A 14,645-nucleotide genomic window follows, 5' to 3' on the forward strand; every position below is an offset into this window, starting at 1 on the left:
TTTCGTGAAGGGGTGAGTGTGTTTATCATTGAGGCAAGCCCCGCTGCAGTCCCCCCCCCCCTCTGCCGCGTCGCACCAATCAGGTGTGAGATGCTGAACCACATCACTGTGCTGGATACAGCCTCCTTGATGACCCCCACCTCGTCCTTTTCCCTGTCTGGGTCTCTCTGCTTCTGTGAATGATTTCTTTCATTCAGCATCAAATGCATAATAGCCAACTTTCGTTTAACATGTAGTGCTATTGCTGGAGGCAGGCTGAGTTAAAAAGAAGGAACAGAAGCAACGTTCCAGTGCTCTTTTGTCTGTTATCACAGATATCAATTGATCCATCTGATGCAAAAAAAATTAAAATAACCACCGCAGTATCCAAATAGTGGAGCTTTAAGATCAAATCACAACATTCTTTTTTTGTATAATCTATTATTGTTGAGGACTGTATTGTGGTAAGAGAAGACGTGAACAGTTGTAACCAGGTTTCACTCTTTTGAATAAAAGCTGACATGCGTCGTGTTTGTGTGTCCTTGAGCCCGGCGCAGCACCACTTTTAACCCTCCACTACAGATTTACCTGTCGCCAACAAGGGCCTGAGGTACTTGGTTCAGTAATAGGGGTGCCTTTCAATGTGGGGGACGCAACCGGGTGACGCACCTTGCAGGAAGGCACTGTTGACGTCATACAGAGATGGCAGAGGGAGAGATGTGTGGGTCTGATTGCAAAAAATGTTTAAACACAAGGTCACCTGTTTGTAAAGACTCTGAATCCAACTGTTTTATCCTTTTCAAACCAAGGTGTTTTGTGATTGCTATTATGCAGCTTTTTTCATACTCCCACATGAATATTTACACGTATTTGATCATTTCAATTATATTTGTGAATGCATGCAAGTACATGCATGTACTTACTCTTCTTTTGCAGAGCTTTATTGTACGCAGCTTCAATAAAGACTTCTCGGCCCTGTTTTATCCCAATCATGGGTTTCTCAGGGCAGTTTAATGTTTGTGTTTCCATGGTTAGAATGTAATGCTGAGATACCTCATCAATGATTGCATGTTTTTATTCTTTTACTCATTACTCTCTCTGTTTTGCTTATTTCTTAATGAACTTCTCTGCTGCTTTTGTTATGTACTCCTATGATATTGAGGTAAGGAAATATAGTTCATAAAGCATTAGCAGTGATCATAGTTGTACTAGTAACCGTAGCAGTTGTAGTTGTACTAGTAACAGTAGTTGTAGTCCTAGTAGCATCAGTCATGCAATTAAAGGTAAATTGACGTGAAACCGAATAGCACGGTGGGCTAATTATGAGGTGGAAGCCACAGTAACAGTAGTATTGATGTGTTTTTTCTGTCTCACTCTCTGTAGTTTTGATGTTGAGAATGGCTTGTCGGCGGGTCGCAGTCCACTGGACTCTCAGACCAGCCCGGGTTCTGGGCTGGTACTTCAGGCCAACTTTCCCCACAGTCAACGGCGCGAGTCCTTCCTCTACCGCTCCGACTCCGACTTTGACCTTTCACCCAAAAACATGTCCCGCAACTCGTCTACTGCCAGCGACCTGTGAGTATTTTAAATCCACTTTCTTGGTCATTCTGACACCAATAAGACAACCTGCCATTAAAGTGCAAAACATGAAGTGACTGCTGTTCTTTCAGGAGAAGCTGCTACCAACTTTCCAATAACACTGGCTGGGGAAATGTTTTAAAGAGCCTAATCAATTTGACAGTGAGATATTGATATTTACACTTATTTACTATTCAAAGGAATTGAAACAAACATTTTTGAGTTGTGACCCTTTTTTTATTTGGCAAAGATACTGATTTTGCCTTGTGATCCCATAATTTAGATGTACAAATATATATGTAGCATGAGAAGATATGGATGGAATCCTTTCTTTTATGAATGTATTTTTAATATATATAAAGTGAATTTAGGCCTTAAAGAGGCTATTAGTAGCAAAGCGAATGTGTGTCAGGATAAACAGCTGTCATGTTTAATTGGTAAATACAAGTAAAGCTAAAACCATAATCTTAGCTCAGAAGTTTCTGCCTGTTTATAAGCTAAAGGTTTCTCTGTGCAGCTAGCAGTCTATTTGAAGCCAGTGTAAATGGGGCCTCGACCACCAATAGCTGTCGCTCCTTTTGTTTTGAAGGGAGGAGGGATTGAAGCATTGGGAGATCAATAGGCCACCTCGGTGAGAACCAGTTTAAAGACTGCTGTGGTTTGTTTGTCCATCTCTTCAGGCTTTGCCATGTTGTCATGAGTCAAACCTACTACCACTTACCCCTCGACCCCTCCACACCCCCCCTCCCTCCTCCACCTTACACTTACTGTTACTACGACTTGAATGTCGTGGATGCTCGACTCCAAGTGATCCTACCTGCAATGTATTTTTTCACAGTCCCAGCAAGCATTTGACAGATGGTGATATGGTATCACAAGTTTTAAAAAAAGCATTTGTTAATTTGACGATGAGTCTTTTTGATATTTCATTTTACAAAACAATGAACAACAATACGCACATGTTGTCATTGTTGTTATTCAATGTTGAAATGTTTGCTGGGCAGATTGACTCTAAAACTGTATCTTTGGCCTTGAAGTCTAGATTTTGTGTCCTTAAAACTTCAAGAAAGTTCTACCTCTCCAGAAGTTGGCTTTCACAAACCCCCCATGCACGAACAACTCCTTGCCTTGTTGAGCAAATATATATCTTGGAGGCAAAACTCATAACAATAGAAAATAGTAATACCAATCACTTCGATTGAGTTAGTCTTTTTTACCTGTTTTTGTTGGACCAGTGGCAGACATGCTGGAAATAACAGCCAGTTTACTTGGCAAGCGTCATAACAACCAAATACAATAAGGATTGATATTTCTGTCATTGGATTTTATCATTTAATCATTTTGGTTCATTGGAACTTGTTGAATTAAAACTCAATGGGTAGCAGAGATCTTTTAAATGCTATCTTGTGAGTAAACCTGGTGTCCTGGTTTTTATTTTTATATTGTTGTATTTTAGAGTTTTTAAAGCAGTGGTTCTTTAGCTATTATGCTTAACATTAAGCTGTATCTTTGCCTCTAAGAAATATTTGTATAACTAAGTGTTCTTAGACCAAACAAGGGCTGCACCCCACTTCACTCTTCCTTTACAATCCTCGCATTAAGACAATGACAACAAACCAACGTATTTGGTGTCATTGTTAGTATTTTGAAGGTTTTATTTGTATCACATGGCTACACGCTTCTTTCTTACCGGATGTGTTTGTCTGTGGTTTTCATAGGCATGGAGAAGACATGATAGTGACTCCATTTGCACAGGTTAGTAAAATTTACATTTTTCTGATTTTGTGTGACGAGAAATCTCCTAAGTCAAAAGTACCAAGTGACTACCTGTACAGCAACGTACCAGAAGTTAGGTTTACCATTAGAGACTGTTTAATAGTAAAACAGCACCACAATATAATTTGTTAATCAGGTGGATTTATAAAAATCCTCTTCCCAGTGAATTATTTTATTGAAGAACCTGCTGCTGCAATACGCAGTTCATCTGATGAAATATTATTTATTGGATTAATTAATTTTTTCAGCCATTAACCAATCATACACCAGATGTATGATGTTAGGCCATTACAAACGGTACTGCAGTGCGCACTGTACTCCTTCCATACGCATCCATGCAACGACAAAACTCGCTCCTTTTCCTTTCTTAGGTTCTTGCCAGTCTGCGAACAGTGAGAAGTAACTTTGCTGTTATGACAAATCTGCAAGATCGTGTAGCAAACAAGTAAGAACTAGAAAGACGGACTGAGTGACTCAACTGTTATTTTCTTGTTCTACTTTCTTGTTCTTGAACTGTTTTCTCGTTGCAGGCGTCCAACAAGCAGCAACCAGCCATCCACGTGCAAGCCATGTCTTACAGGTCAGCGTTAATATCCAATATTAAATCTGTGAATCGTTTTTTTTTCATGAAGATACTTATATATATATATATATATATTAGTTAACATGTTAAAGAGTATGATTCTAATGGTTCTGTTTATTTAAATGACTGAACATTCCAGCATGGCGGCTTTGTTTTTGAACCAAGCTAGAGGATTTTTCTCAGTCATTTTTCAGCCTGCTCTTAAGAACTACACCACAGCCCTGGATCACTTGACAAAATTCAAGGATGTGGATGTTTTGATAGCAGTCCCACAGACCTGACCTGGGACATTTGTATGTGTGACCTCTGACCTTTCAGAGGAGCCCTATCAAAAGCTGGCGGTAGAGACACTAGAAGAGCTAGACTGGTGTCTGGACCAACTGGAGACGCTGCAGACGAGACACTCTGTTGGAGAGATGGCGTCCAACAAGGTGAGTGGAAGTTAGCCTTGTTATTGAGAATATTTCTGAATCTCGGTTAAGAGACACGTAGCCTACATAAGCAAAGCTTTTTGAACCCAAAACGTTTCAAATTTATTACAATTCATTCCTTTATAGATCTGATTTTGTAGCTGCTGTCCATGTGTGCTGAGCAGTATTGACAAAGTGTACGTCCTTGTAGCTTTTTCCTGTTCATTCTTGTTGGAAAAACAGATTTGAATAACATGAGGGGAGAAAGTCAGTTGTTATGACACATGCAGCTGCAGTGTGAACACACCCAGAAACATATGAATGGATGATTTCTCCACTTTTCACAGTTCATCATCATCTCCTCTCTTCTCACCATCCCTTTACCGTACGGCTCCTCACTCACCCCACCTCAATCTCTGTCAGCCAATCAGATCCTACACCTCCACCAAGCCCTTGAAGCCCAGTGGATCTCATTGGACAGAGAATGGGGCGCAACATGCAGGGCGGGGCAGGGTTCCTCAAAGCCGCCCTCTCTCGCTTTATGTTCCTAAGTGAACTTGTGATAGCGGTTGGCTGAGAAGCCGTTCTCACGCGGTTCTCACGCTTTCTCCCCGATTCTAGACCACATACCCAGCCCCCTCCACCCCCAACACGACACACCCACCTTTCTGTTCAAACTGGTCCCGTGAACTACAGTTTATCGAGCAGCTCGTCCCCGAGCTGGCAAACTTATTGGGATTTTTAGGGACCTGTGACACCAACATGCCCGGGTTGACATATGTGTGTCAGCTCGGACTGAATGTTGAGTTAGTTAATATCAATGTATGCAGGTGGTATGAAAAAGAGACAGCAATGTAAGAGGGAGCAGCTGACATGGCTTTATAACAGACAACCACGGTGCAGATTTCTTCTGTGGGTCTGAGTCGAGGCGTCCAAAGTCCGGCCCGAAGGCCAATCACAGCCCACGGTCAGATTTCATACGGCAATTTTACAATGCAATTCTTCCTTTGTCAGACAACAGTCTTACTTTTGACTATTAAAATGATCATGTCACGATATTTATAAACTTCATGAAAGTTTAAGGTGTTCCATATAGTGTTCAATGTGATGGATGACAGCCCAGATGTAAATTACAGGCAGAATAGTGTTTTTAGAGTTGTTCAGGCGTGGAAAAACTGCGTGAGTTGCTTATATTTTGCTACGTTGTCATATGAAAAATAAAGATAGTTGTGATAATGAAAATGTTGTATTATTTCCGCTATATCAGCCGCTTCTGTTGGCACCCGGACAATCTCACTATCATTATCAAATCTGAAAAACTTCTCCAATGTCCTACATGTTGGTGTTCATTAACTTTAACAAACCACTGCAAAGATAATGGAGCACACATTTAATCCATCCATATAGTTTGCAATATACAGAATTGTGGTGTGAATTGAACGTTGGTATGTTTAGTTTTATAACTGTATTACAATTTAGTTTTTGTTCCAAACTGTTGTTTTAAACATGATACACAAACTGCATTTTTTGTTTTGTGTACACAGTTTAAGAGGATGCTGAACCGCGAGCTGACGCAGCTATCAGAGACAAGCCGCTCGGGGAATCAGGTGTCAGAGTTCATCGCCAACACCTTCCTAGGTGAGTTTTAATGCCAGATGTAAATGCGCAAGAGAAGTTGGATAAAGCTGATGCTGGATAATACAACAGCCCTCTAGATTCTACAGCCACTAAATTTATGAAATAAAATTAATTAGGTGCTTTCCTAAACCTGTCCGTGCTGCACAGCTCTGCTATAGAGATGTGGATTTGCATAATTGCATTGCATGTTTGTTTTATTAACAGCCATGTATATATACACAGTATATGTGTGCGTGTATGTATGTGTGTGTGTATATATATAGATATATATATATATATATATATATCTATATATAGAGAGATACTGTATATACTGTATATGTTTTTCGAAAGAGAATGGGGAGAGATTGCTTTTGAGGGAAAGGAAGCAAAACAGGAGGAGTGATTTAAGAAACCGAGATGAGAATTTCAGCATTGCCAGCGCTACGATAGAGAGGAGGAGGAATTTTTGGGAACGGAAATCATGAAGAGAACATCTTCCTAAAGGAGAGGAAGGATGAGATGACTGTTCATTAAATTGGGAGGAATAAAGAAGATGAGGGTTTTTCCTCATTCAAAAGAGAGGGAAGCGTGGCGACAGACAGCATTCCCTGACACATTGTGTGGCGTTGTCGTAGCAACAGGGTGCAATATTATTAGACGGCGTGCTGCATCAATAGGAGGCTCAGTCTTCTACAGCCCCGCCGGCAGGATGGACGTCCAGCCGAAGGAGGACGGAGCTGTCGATCGGCTACCGTTTTGACATGAGTGCCTCGCCGTGGAGCCCGACCGCGTTTGGAAATGAACCCCGGGGTTTTCAGTGTGAGGAAGAGGAGGCACTGCGAGAGAGGTGAGAGAGGCCATGCAGCGCCTCGTGTGACGCTGCCACTCGGGTCTCTCTGCATCCTTATGGTGGCTTGTATCTGAGCTCTTTTCCTGGATATTGTTCCTGCCGGGCTAATTTAAAACAAACGTGGATTTGAACTACTCAAGATGATGTGTGCACGTGAGGTAAAGCAGGCTGTTTGTGATGTCATAGTGGGATCGTTATTTCCTTGGTTTGTTCAAATACGGATGAGTCATTTTCAACATTATCGTGTATGCTGGGACAGCATCTTTAGTGTCAACAAGTTTTTAAAGATTATGATGATACTCTTGGTGGGAACCTTGTTTGCTTTTGCTGAAAGGACGAAGAGCTCCACTTTGGGTTGAAAAAATAGATCTCCATCATTTAGAGGTGATAAAGCCTTTCCAAACCCACATAAAGGAAAACAATTTGGGAAAGATGAGAAGCACTTTGTCATCAAGCTCAAGATGCTGCTGAGCTCCTGAGAATCATCCTTAGCGTTCTACTACTTGTGTTCTGTTCGTATACATCCTTTTGTACTGCAGGTGTACTTCATTGTAGCTACACACAGTATCGTTCTGTCGGTGACCTTCCGACCACTATCTGTTCACAGTAATAACCTGTATACAAAAAGAACACATCTAAAATTGAAATCTATAAATAATAATTTGACAATTTATTAATTGTGTACAGGCTCATTTACACAGATTCTGACTGTTCTGCTGAAAAGAAGTGCAACTGCATGCTCAAAAAAGGCCCATTTTTGTGTTGAAATCATAAAAATGACTCCTTTGATTCTGATTGTATTGTTACTGGCATACTTGGTGACTGTCATTTGCTGATAGCAGGTTTCATGTCATTACACACTTTGTTGTCTGTGTGTGTGTGTGTATTAGCTGGTAGTTGTGATATTGGCAGTAATAGCTTTTGGTATACTTCCAACCGTAATTGTGATTAATGATTGATTAAATGCTGACAGTATAATAGTTTGGAGTGTAACGGCAGTATTGATACAAAGATAAGAGGCAGAATTATTACTATAGCTAATAGAGGTAGCAGCCATCAAAGCACTAATTGCACTGGTAATGAAAGGCTTACACAGGTTGAGTAATAACAATTACTACAGAAGGAGACACCCACTTATGGGTCAAGACAAGTCCCCTTCAAAGACCGTAATAATCAGAGCTCACGCAAAGATATTGTCTTTATTGACAAGAAAATCTTTGTCCACTGAAGCCTGTTAGGTGAGACATTCTGGGAGGAGGGTAATGATGGGTAAACACATGGACCGATTCATGTTTCCACTGGTAGGTTCATGTAAGTCATGGTGTCCATTGGTTGCTACCAGCCCAGGTCCATGTAAGCAGATTAAGACCATATTTCTAAACAAGCATGCATAAAACCTGCATACCTCCTCCACTAATTTACATTTTGTTCATTTTCAGAGATGGTCATTTATTTTTCTTAAAGAACATCAACAGTCATAAACTGTTTATTTCAAAGCAAATGTGTGGATAGAACCCCATTGAAAATGGGGTGACCATGTGGAAAAAGCTATTGAAATTACTTGAAAACCGACGCATATATTCAACAGTGTTCAATGTGTATTTGCTGCAGAGAAACAACATGACGTGGAGATCCTCTCTCCAACTTCTAAGGAGAAGGAGAAGAAGAAGAGGCCAATGTCACAGATCATTGGTGTGAAAAAGTCCACACAGAGTCCCAGCTTAGCACCCACCTGCATCCCCCGCTTTGGAGTCAGCACGCCCCAGGAGAGCCTGCTGGCTAAGGTGGGCACTCACGCACTCACTCGCTCACACAAACACACTCGTAACACAAACACAACGTGTCTCACAAATTTCCTGTCTTGCTTCTCCAGGAGGTCGAGGACATCGATCGTTGGGGTCTGGATATATTCAAGATAGCAGAATTTTCAGGAAACCGCCCTCTGACGGTGATTATGTACACCATCTTCCAGGTAGGAGGATTCTCCGTCATAAAAGTTAAAAAGTCATACATTAGTCATACAGAATTTTGTATGTTTCTACAGTGTATTTTATGAGTCGACCCAGCAAGTTCAATTTAAGGAAGAATATTCTGGTTGCAAGAAATCTTTAGGGATTGTCCGCAGCCAATTGAATCAACACCACAGAAGAGAGAACCTGATTTGTAGATGATGTGACCGATTGTCTCCTTCCTTCTCACCCTTCTAGGAGCGGGACCTGATGAAAATCTTCAAGATTCCAAATGACACCTTTATCACCTTGATGATGACCTTGGAGGACCACTACCGGGCAGACGTAGCTTACCACAACAACATCCATGCGGCTGATGTGGTGCAGTCCATCCACGTCCTCCTGTCCACCCCTGCTCTGGAGGTGAGGTCTTTACCGTAACCCCCGGTTACCACATAATATCAGCCTATGGTTTTGATTCGATGTGTTTTCTCTTCGTCATCCCAGGCGGTGTTCACAGACCTGGAGATCATGGCTGTTCTGTTTGCCAGTGCCATCCACGATGTTGACCACCCAGGAGTCACAAACCAGTTCCTCATTAACACCAGTAGGTCTCACTTTGACGCTGCACAACTACAGCATTTGATACACCGGAGGACGCACGGTTTGGTCCGCTGTGTACCTCCGTACCGAGGCGATAGCTTGTCTCTTCACTTAACCTGAACTGGGTCTGGGTCACGTTGCCTGCGTTGCACGTTCTTATTAGCTCCCACAAGCACTGATGTAAGTGAAATGTTATTATGTTTGAGGTGTCCTGTTAGAGGGTTTGAACAATATCAACCCGGCACAGGTTCAGAGCTCGCGCTGATGTACAACGACGCCTCGGTGCTGGAGAATCACCACCTCGCCGTGGGCTTCAAACTGCTTCAAGTAGAAAACTGTGACATCTTCCAAAACCTCACCAGGAAACAGAAAGAGTCCCTCCGAAAGATGGTGATTGACATGGTGAGACTGCTGCTTTTAAAAAAAATTATATTTTATCCTTTCAGATGTGCTGTACCTGAGCTGTTACTTTATAATGTTGGTTTTTTATTGTTTTTGTTCATGGTTCAATAATGGTTGTGTTCAGTAAAATTCTCCTGATGTGGCAGCTTTGTTTATCTGGTCAAGTAGTCTTTTGGCCAATGTCATTTATGCAAACACACTAAACAGATAAAATCTTTTTAGGATGCAGTATTCCATTTACTCAGTAGCTGTTATAATATTTCTTAATTATTTCTCAAATTAACCTTTAATGAAAATCAAATCAAATATAAAACTAAAGCTATTGGCCACTGCCAGAGTATTAACATGTTATCTAGATTGTAATAGAAAAACAAGTTACCCTCCAAAATCATGACATAAGGCAAGTTAACTTTTTTTTTAACCAGTACCCGCATAAACATGTCTTTGTTCAGGGGCATCATAACCGTTCTATATATATCTCATCAATCTGTCTAGTGGCAAGTGCCCTTGATAAGAGGTCCTGCGCGCACACACACACACACACACACACACAGCTGGGATTCAATTGTCGGCGTTAATTAATGCTTTATTACCGCTAAGAATTTCATGTACGCTTGTTATACAGGATTCACTAACCAACACCTACAAAACCATTCATCTCTAGAAATAAAGGCAACAACAACGCAACATTATACAGAGTACACGGGTGACTGACGATGTGTTAACCCTTTCACAAGGTGCTCGCCACGGATATGTCCAAACACATGAACTTCTTGGCGGACATGAAGACAATGGTGGAGACCAAGAAGGTGACGAGTCTAGGTGTTCTGCTGCTAGACAACTACTCTGACCGCATCCAGGTGAGGTGCTAATAGTAAAACACATAGTATCATGTCCTACTCATAAGTGCGTGATCTATTTAGAGATGGCGGGCAGACAAAAGGTAAATATACAGCGTTCTATAGTAATGTAAGAAACTAACCATCATTATGACCTTTCACATTAAGTCCCTGACAATAAGATCAACAGCAGATACTTGATATCTGTCTCCGTGAAATACAAATTGTAACAGGGAATTGATCCAGGATTTAGAAATGGATCATTAATCTGAGGCTGTAGTCAGAAATAATGCTTTTGCTAAAATACTTAAAAGGTGCAGTAAATATCAGGCTGTGTCTCACGCCTCCGCACAACAAAAAACTGATCTGCTATTTTCAACCGGTCCGTACTATAGATATAAAATCTGGAAAACCGATAAAAGTTAAGCTACTTGCATTTCTCAAGTTTCCTCTGCTGCACTTTCTGAGTCAGAATGATCCGTCTATTGTCCAGGTTCTGCAGAACATGGTCCACTGTGCCGACCTGAGCAACCCAACCAAACCGCTGGAGCTTTACCGCAAGTGGACAGACCGCATCATGGTGGAGTTCTTCACCCAGGGCGACCAAGAGCGGGACAAAGGCATGGAGATCAGTCCCATGTGTGACAAACACAACGCCTCCATAGAGAAGAACCAGGTAAAGCCCGCTGACACACAGGAGAACAGTGATGTTCTGAACTTCAGAGTTTAGATGAGAAAAGAGAACATAGAGGCAAAAGACATGTCTATTTCTACAGCCTTCTACATCCACAGGGCTTATGCACATATGTGTATTCAGCAATGGTTTTGAAACTCATTTGAAGCACATGCACATTTTAGTTTGTGTTACATATTTAGATTCTTTAAAATTGTAATATTATTTCTATGACTAGGTGGGCTTCATTGACTACGTTGTCCACCCTCTGTGGGAGACATGGGCAGACTTGGTACACCCTGACGCCCAGGACATCCTGGACACGCTGGAGGACAACAGGGAGTGGTATCAGAGCATGATCCGCCGTAGCCCGTCTCCCTCCAGCCCCGAGGAGCACCACCCGGAGGTGATCCCAGGGGGCGGCGACGTGGGAGCAGGTGGCCCTGTCCTTTCAGGAGGAGGGGATAAGTTCCAGTTTGAACTTACTCTGGAGGAAGAGGAGGAGGATGATGATGATGGGGAGGTGGAGTCTGACCAGGAGAGCCCCTTAGAGGCAGAGTCCCAGTCGAGTGGAGAGCAGCACCGGGACTCCTCTCCGTCTTTGTCCCCGGACCCCCGCAGCAACAGCAGGTACCGCCCCCCTTCGCCTCACCCGTCTCGGACCCTGAGTCCGGCTGCCCTGTCGGTGCGGAGCCCCGACAGGACGATGGCCTTCCCAGATCGGGAAGGCTCCGGCAGGGACAGAGAACTGGGCCTGGAGGGCGACGGGGTGGCGCGTACGGGCACGTAACAACCAGCAGTGCCTGCCCCGCCTTACAGACACGAATGCTGAGGATGGAGGGACGGAGGCAGGGCACGCCTTTACTGTAAAGTCACTACCGCCCCTTTACACTGGAGACACAGTGCACAGAGCAGAGGGACGTGTCCCCTGTTTTTATTTTATATTTTCAAGAGAGTCCTTTCAGCCTCTCTTCGTGTGCCTGAATGACCTCTGTGTCCCATCCTGCTTCGTTGTAGCTTGAGTTTAGAGTGTCCCGTGACAAAGACTGCTGCAACTGAACTGCTGAGAAGAGTGGAGCCAAGTCGAGATACTCGAACAAGAGGTTAAAGGATAAGTCTTCCTCCAAAATAACCGTTTATGACATTCAGACATGGGAATGAAGATCGCTGTGGTCTGACAGGGTCTTGAAATTATTTTGCACCGTAGTTTTGATTTTTTTACATGAAATGACTGAGTCCGGTTGGAATATACGAGTATGACTTTATTTGAGAATGATGTAAGATATGAATCATTTTACCAAATCCAGGCTGTAGTTGAGAGAAAATTGACGGACCTAAACCTCAGGGTAGATAAACAAATCTAATGTAGCACGGATGTAGTGGGTAACCCTCGCCTGACCTTTGACCCCAAACTGTCTTTCCTGTTTGATTTACCTCCAAACCACAACTTCTGTAACTTTGTTTAACCTGCGTGTCTTCACATTTAATTAAGCCCTTTAATAGAACATTTGGAAACTGAAGCAATCAAATATTATGTATTTAAACCAGCTAGTAGCACCAGAGCGAATCAACACTGAAGTCTCACATGTTGGAAATACAAGACATCCCCTGATTACTAGATTGAGCGTCTTTTTTTTACCTGAGATAATTTCAAGATTTTAATCAGTTGTACGTTTGATGGTCTTTTGTGTTTGTGCTTGAAAAGCTTTTTTTAATTTTTTTTTTTTATCAGGGTGCCTCCGGTCCGCAGTAGCACTTTACCGTCTTTGCCCTTCAGCTCTTTGATCCTGTCAGACAAAGGGCTCCGTCCACTGTAGGCCTACTGATCACACAGTACAGGACGTCTGACTAAGGTACCAGCAGGCGGAGCAGGAAACTCAACAGTGATATTTACCTGCAATATTCCCCCTGAAAATGATCCCTGTTCCTCCTGAGAGAAACAGCCTTTCCAGCCAGGGTGTGAGCCTTTCTGAACCTCTAAATGATTGCTACGTGGGAAAAACAAAACACTCTTTTCCTTTAAGGATAGTTTTGGTGTTGTGTATATAGATTTTTCTTGTTGAAAATAAATTCCATGAAAACATTTTAGTGCATTGCTCAATACTTCACTCCTCGGGGTGTCAGCCTTTGTTTCTACAAAGGAGTCTTTTACGACTACCAGGAATTTGTTTTTGTAAAAGCGTGCCTCCTTAAGCTGTGGATTGATATGCATTTACAGCAGCAGGGCAGTCTGGGTGAGATTGTTCCAAATCAAACTACAATGCACAAGTTAATTGATGGTTGTCGTGTCTTTTCATGGGCTTTGTTGACAGCAGGAAAAATCTGACAGAACATTTATCCTTTGAGTCATTATACCCTCATGACTAAAACGCATTTACTTTACAAAACCTGATTGACTAAGCGTTTTAGTAAAATTTGATCCCAAAGACAAGCAAATGCCCGATTTTAATGTCATAATTTCAAATAAATACCTGGTGTTTCCTGCCCTGCCGACATGGTGTGTTGTAGAGATCAAACTAGATTGTGTTCATCAGATTACCTGATAGATGCTTGTGTGCCACAAGGGATGAAAACTCCTGCCAGCCTACAATGCTGTACATTTTTACACTAGAAACTGTCACTTGATGATTGTATCAAAGTCTATGACCATTGCTTTGAGTTTTACAAGTGATATGCGTTTGTGCCGCTTGGCTCTGTCCTATTCGGAGAGCTGATACTTGTGAATGTTCACCTTCAGTCTCGAGCGGCGTTCCCCAGAGGTAGAAAGACCAGGAAGTAAACAAGCACTACACAAAGGTTTGACGCACATCCTGGTCAGGCAGTCGTAAAGAAAAAAAAAATAGTCCATCAATATTTCATTAATGCATCCAGTAAGATTTACGATAAGTTATCCTCCCAGTGTTGTTTGATCTGATCAAACCTGAATCAAAAACTGTTTGCCTTTGAAACTTAAACATGTAATCTGCCTTTCCTGTTCCACTTTTTATGCATAGTATCATAAACGCCACCACCAACATACCGTGTAAACGTTTATAGTTGCACAAAATGTCAAAGATGGTGGGAAAATTCATTCCCCCAAACTTCATGAGTTTAGTCACCCTGCCAATACTAGTTGTATTGATGTTTGGCCATATTCATTTTACAATACAGGAAAGGGAACAGTTTATAGCTAATGCTATTTTTTCCCTAATAGTATGCAGCTAAAACATTGAGTACAACCAATAAAGCCCAGTCAGACGTTGGCACTGTATAATAAGTCAGTCCATTTTTTCTCTTTACAGGAAGTATGATGAATCTAAGTACATTTTTAGCGATTTACTGAAGCACAGGAAGAGATCATTTTACATTCATCAGGTCATTATGAAAAATTCATCGACTTTAAA

The 14,645-nt window shown here is 42.0% G+C and overlaps 1 protein-coding gene across 7 annotated transcripts in view; it reads left to right on the forward strand.

Moving 5' to 3' along the window:
• LOC119216916 (cAMP-specific 3',5'-cyclic phosphodiesterase 4D-like) overlaps positions 1-14,591 on the forward strand; it is a 60,280-nt gene extending 45,689 nt beyond the window's left edge. For 5 of the 7 annotated variants that reach the window (XM_037470141.2, XM_037470142.2, XM_037470140.2 and 2 more), the window contains 15 exons: positions 1,363-1,554; positions 2,147-2,188; positions 3,276-3,312; positions 3,705-3,778; positions 3,864-3,913; positions 4,235-4,347; positions 5,871-5,964; positions 8,408-8,580; positions 8,670-8,768; positions 9,004-9,168; positions 9,253-9,352; positions 9,596-9,750; positions 10,488-10,610; positions 11,083-11,265; positions 11,501-14,591. In XM_037470141.2, coding sequence (XP_037326038.1) covers positions 1,363-1,554; positions 2,147-2,188; positions 3,276-3,312; positions 3,705-3,778; positions 3,864-3,913; positions 4,235-4,347; positions 5,871-5,964; positions 8,408-8,580; positions 8,670-8,768; positions 9,004-9,168; positions 9,253-9,352; positions 9,596-9,750; positions 10,488-10,610; positions 11,083-11,265; positions 11,501-12,052 — 2,152 coding nt within the window. In that variant the 3' untranslated portion in view covers positions 12,053-14,591. The remainder of the gene's footprint in view (positions 1-1,362; positions 1,555-2,146; positions 2,189-3,275; positions 3,313-3,704; positions 3,779-3,863; positions 3,914-4,234; positions 4,348-5,870; positions 5,965-8,407; positions 8,581-8,669; positions 8,769-9,003; positions 9,169-9,252; positions 9,353-9,595; positions 9,751-10,487; positions 10,611-11,082; positions 11,266-11,500) is intronic. The other 2 variants (XM_037470145.2, XM_037470143.2) reach the window with 1 other exon arrangement.
• The last annotated feature ends 54 nt before the right edge of the window (positions 14,592-14,645 follow it).

The sequence above is a fragment of the Pungitius pungitius genome, chromosome 7 (genome assembly GCF_949316345.1).
Source record: "Pungitius pungitius chromosome 7, fPunPun2.1, whole genome shotgun sequence".
NCBI lineage: Eukaryota > Metazoa > Chordata > Actinopteri > Perciformes > Gasterosteidae > Pungitius > Pungitius pungitius.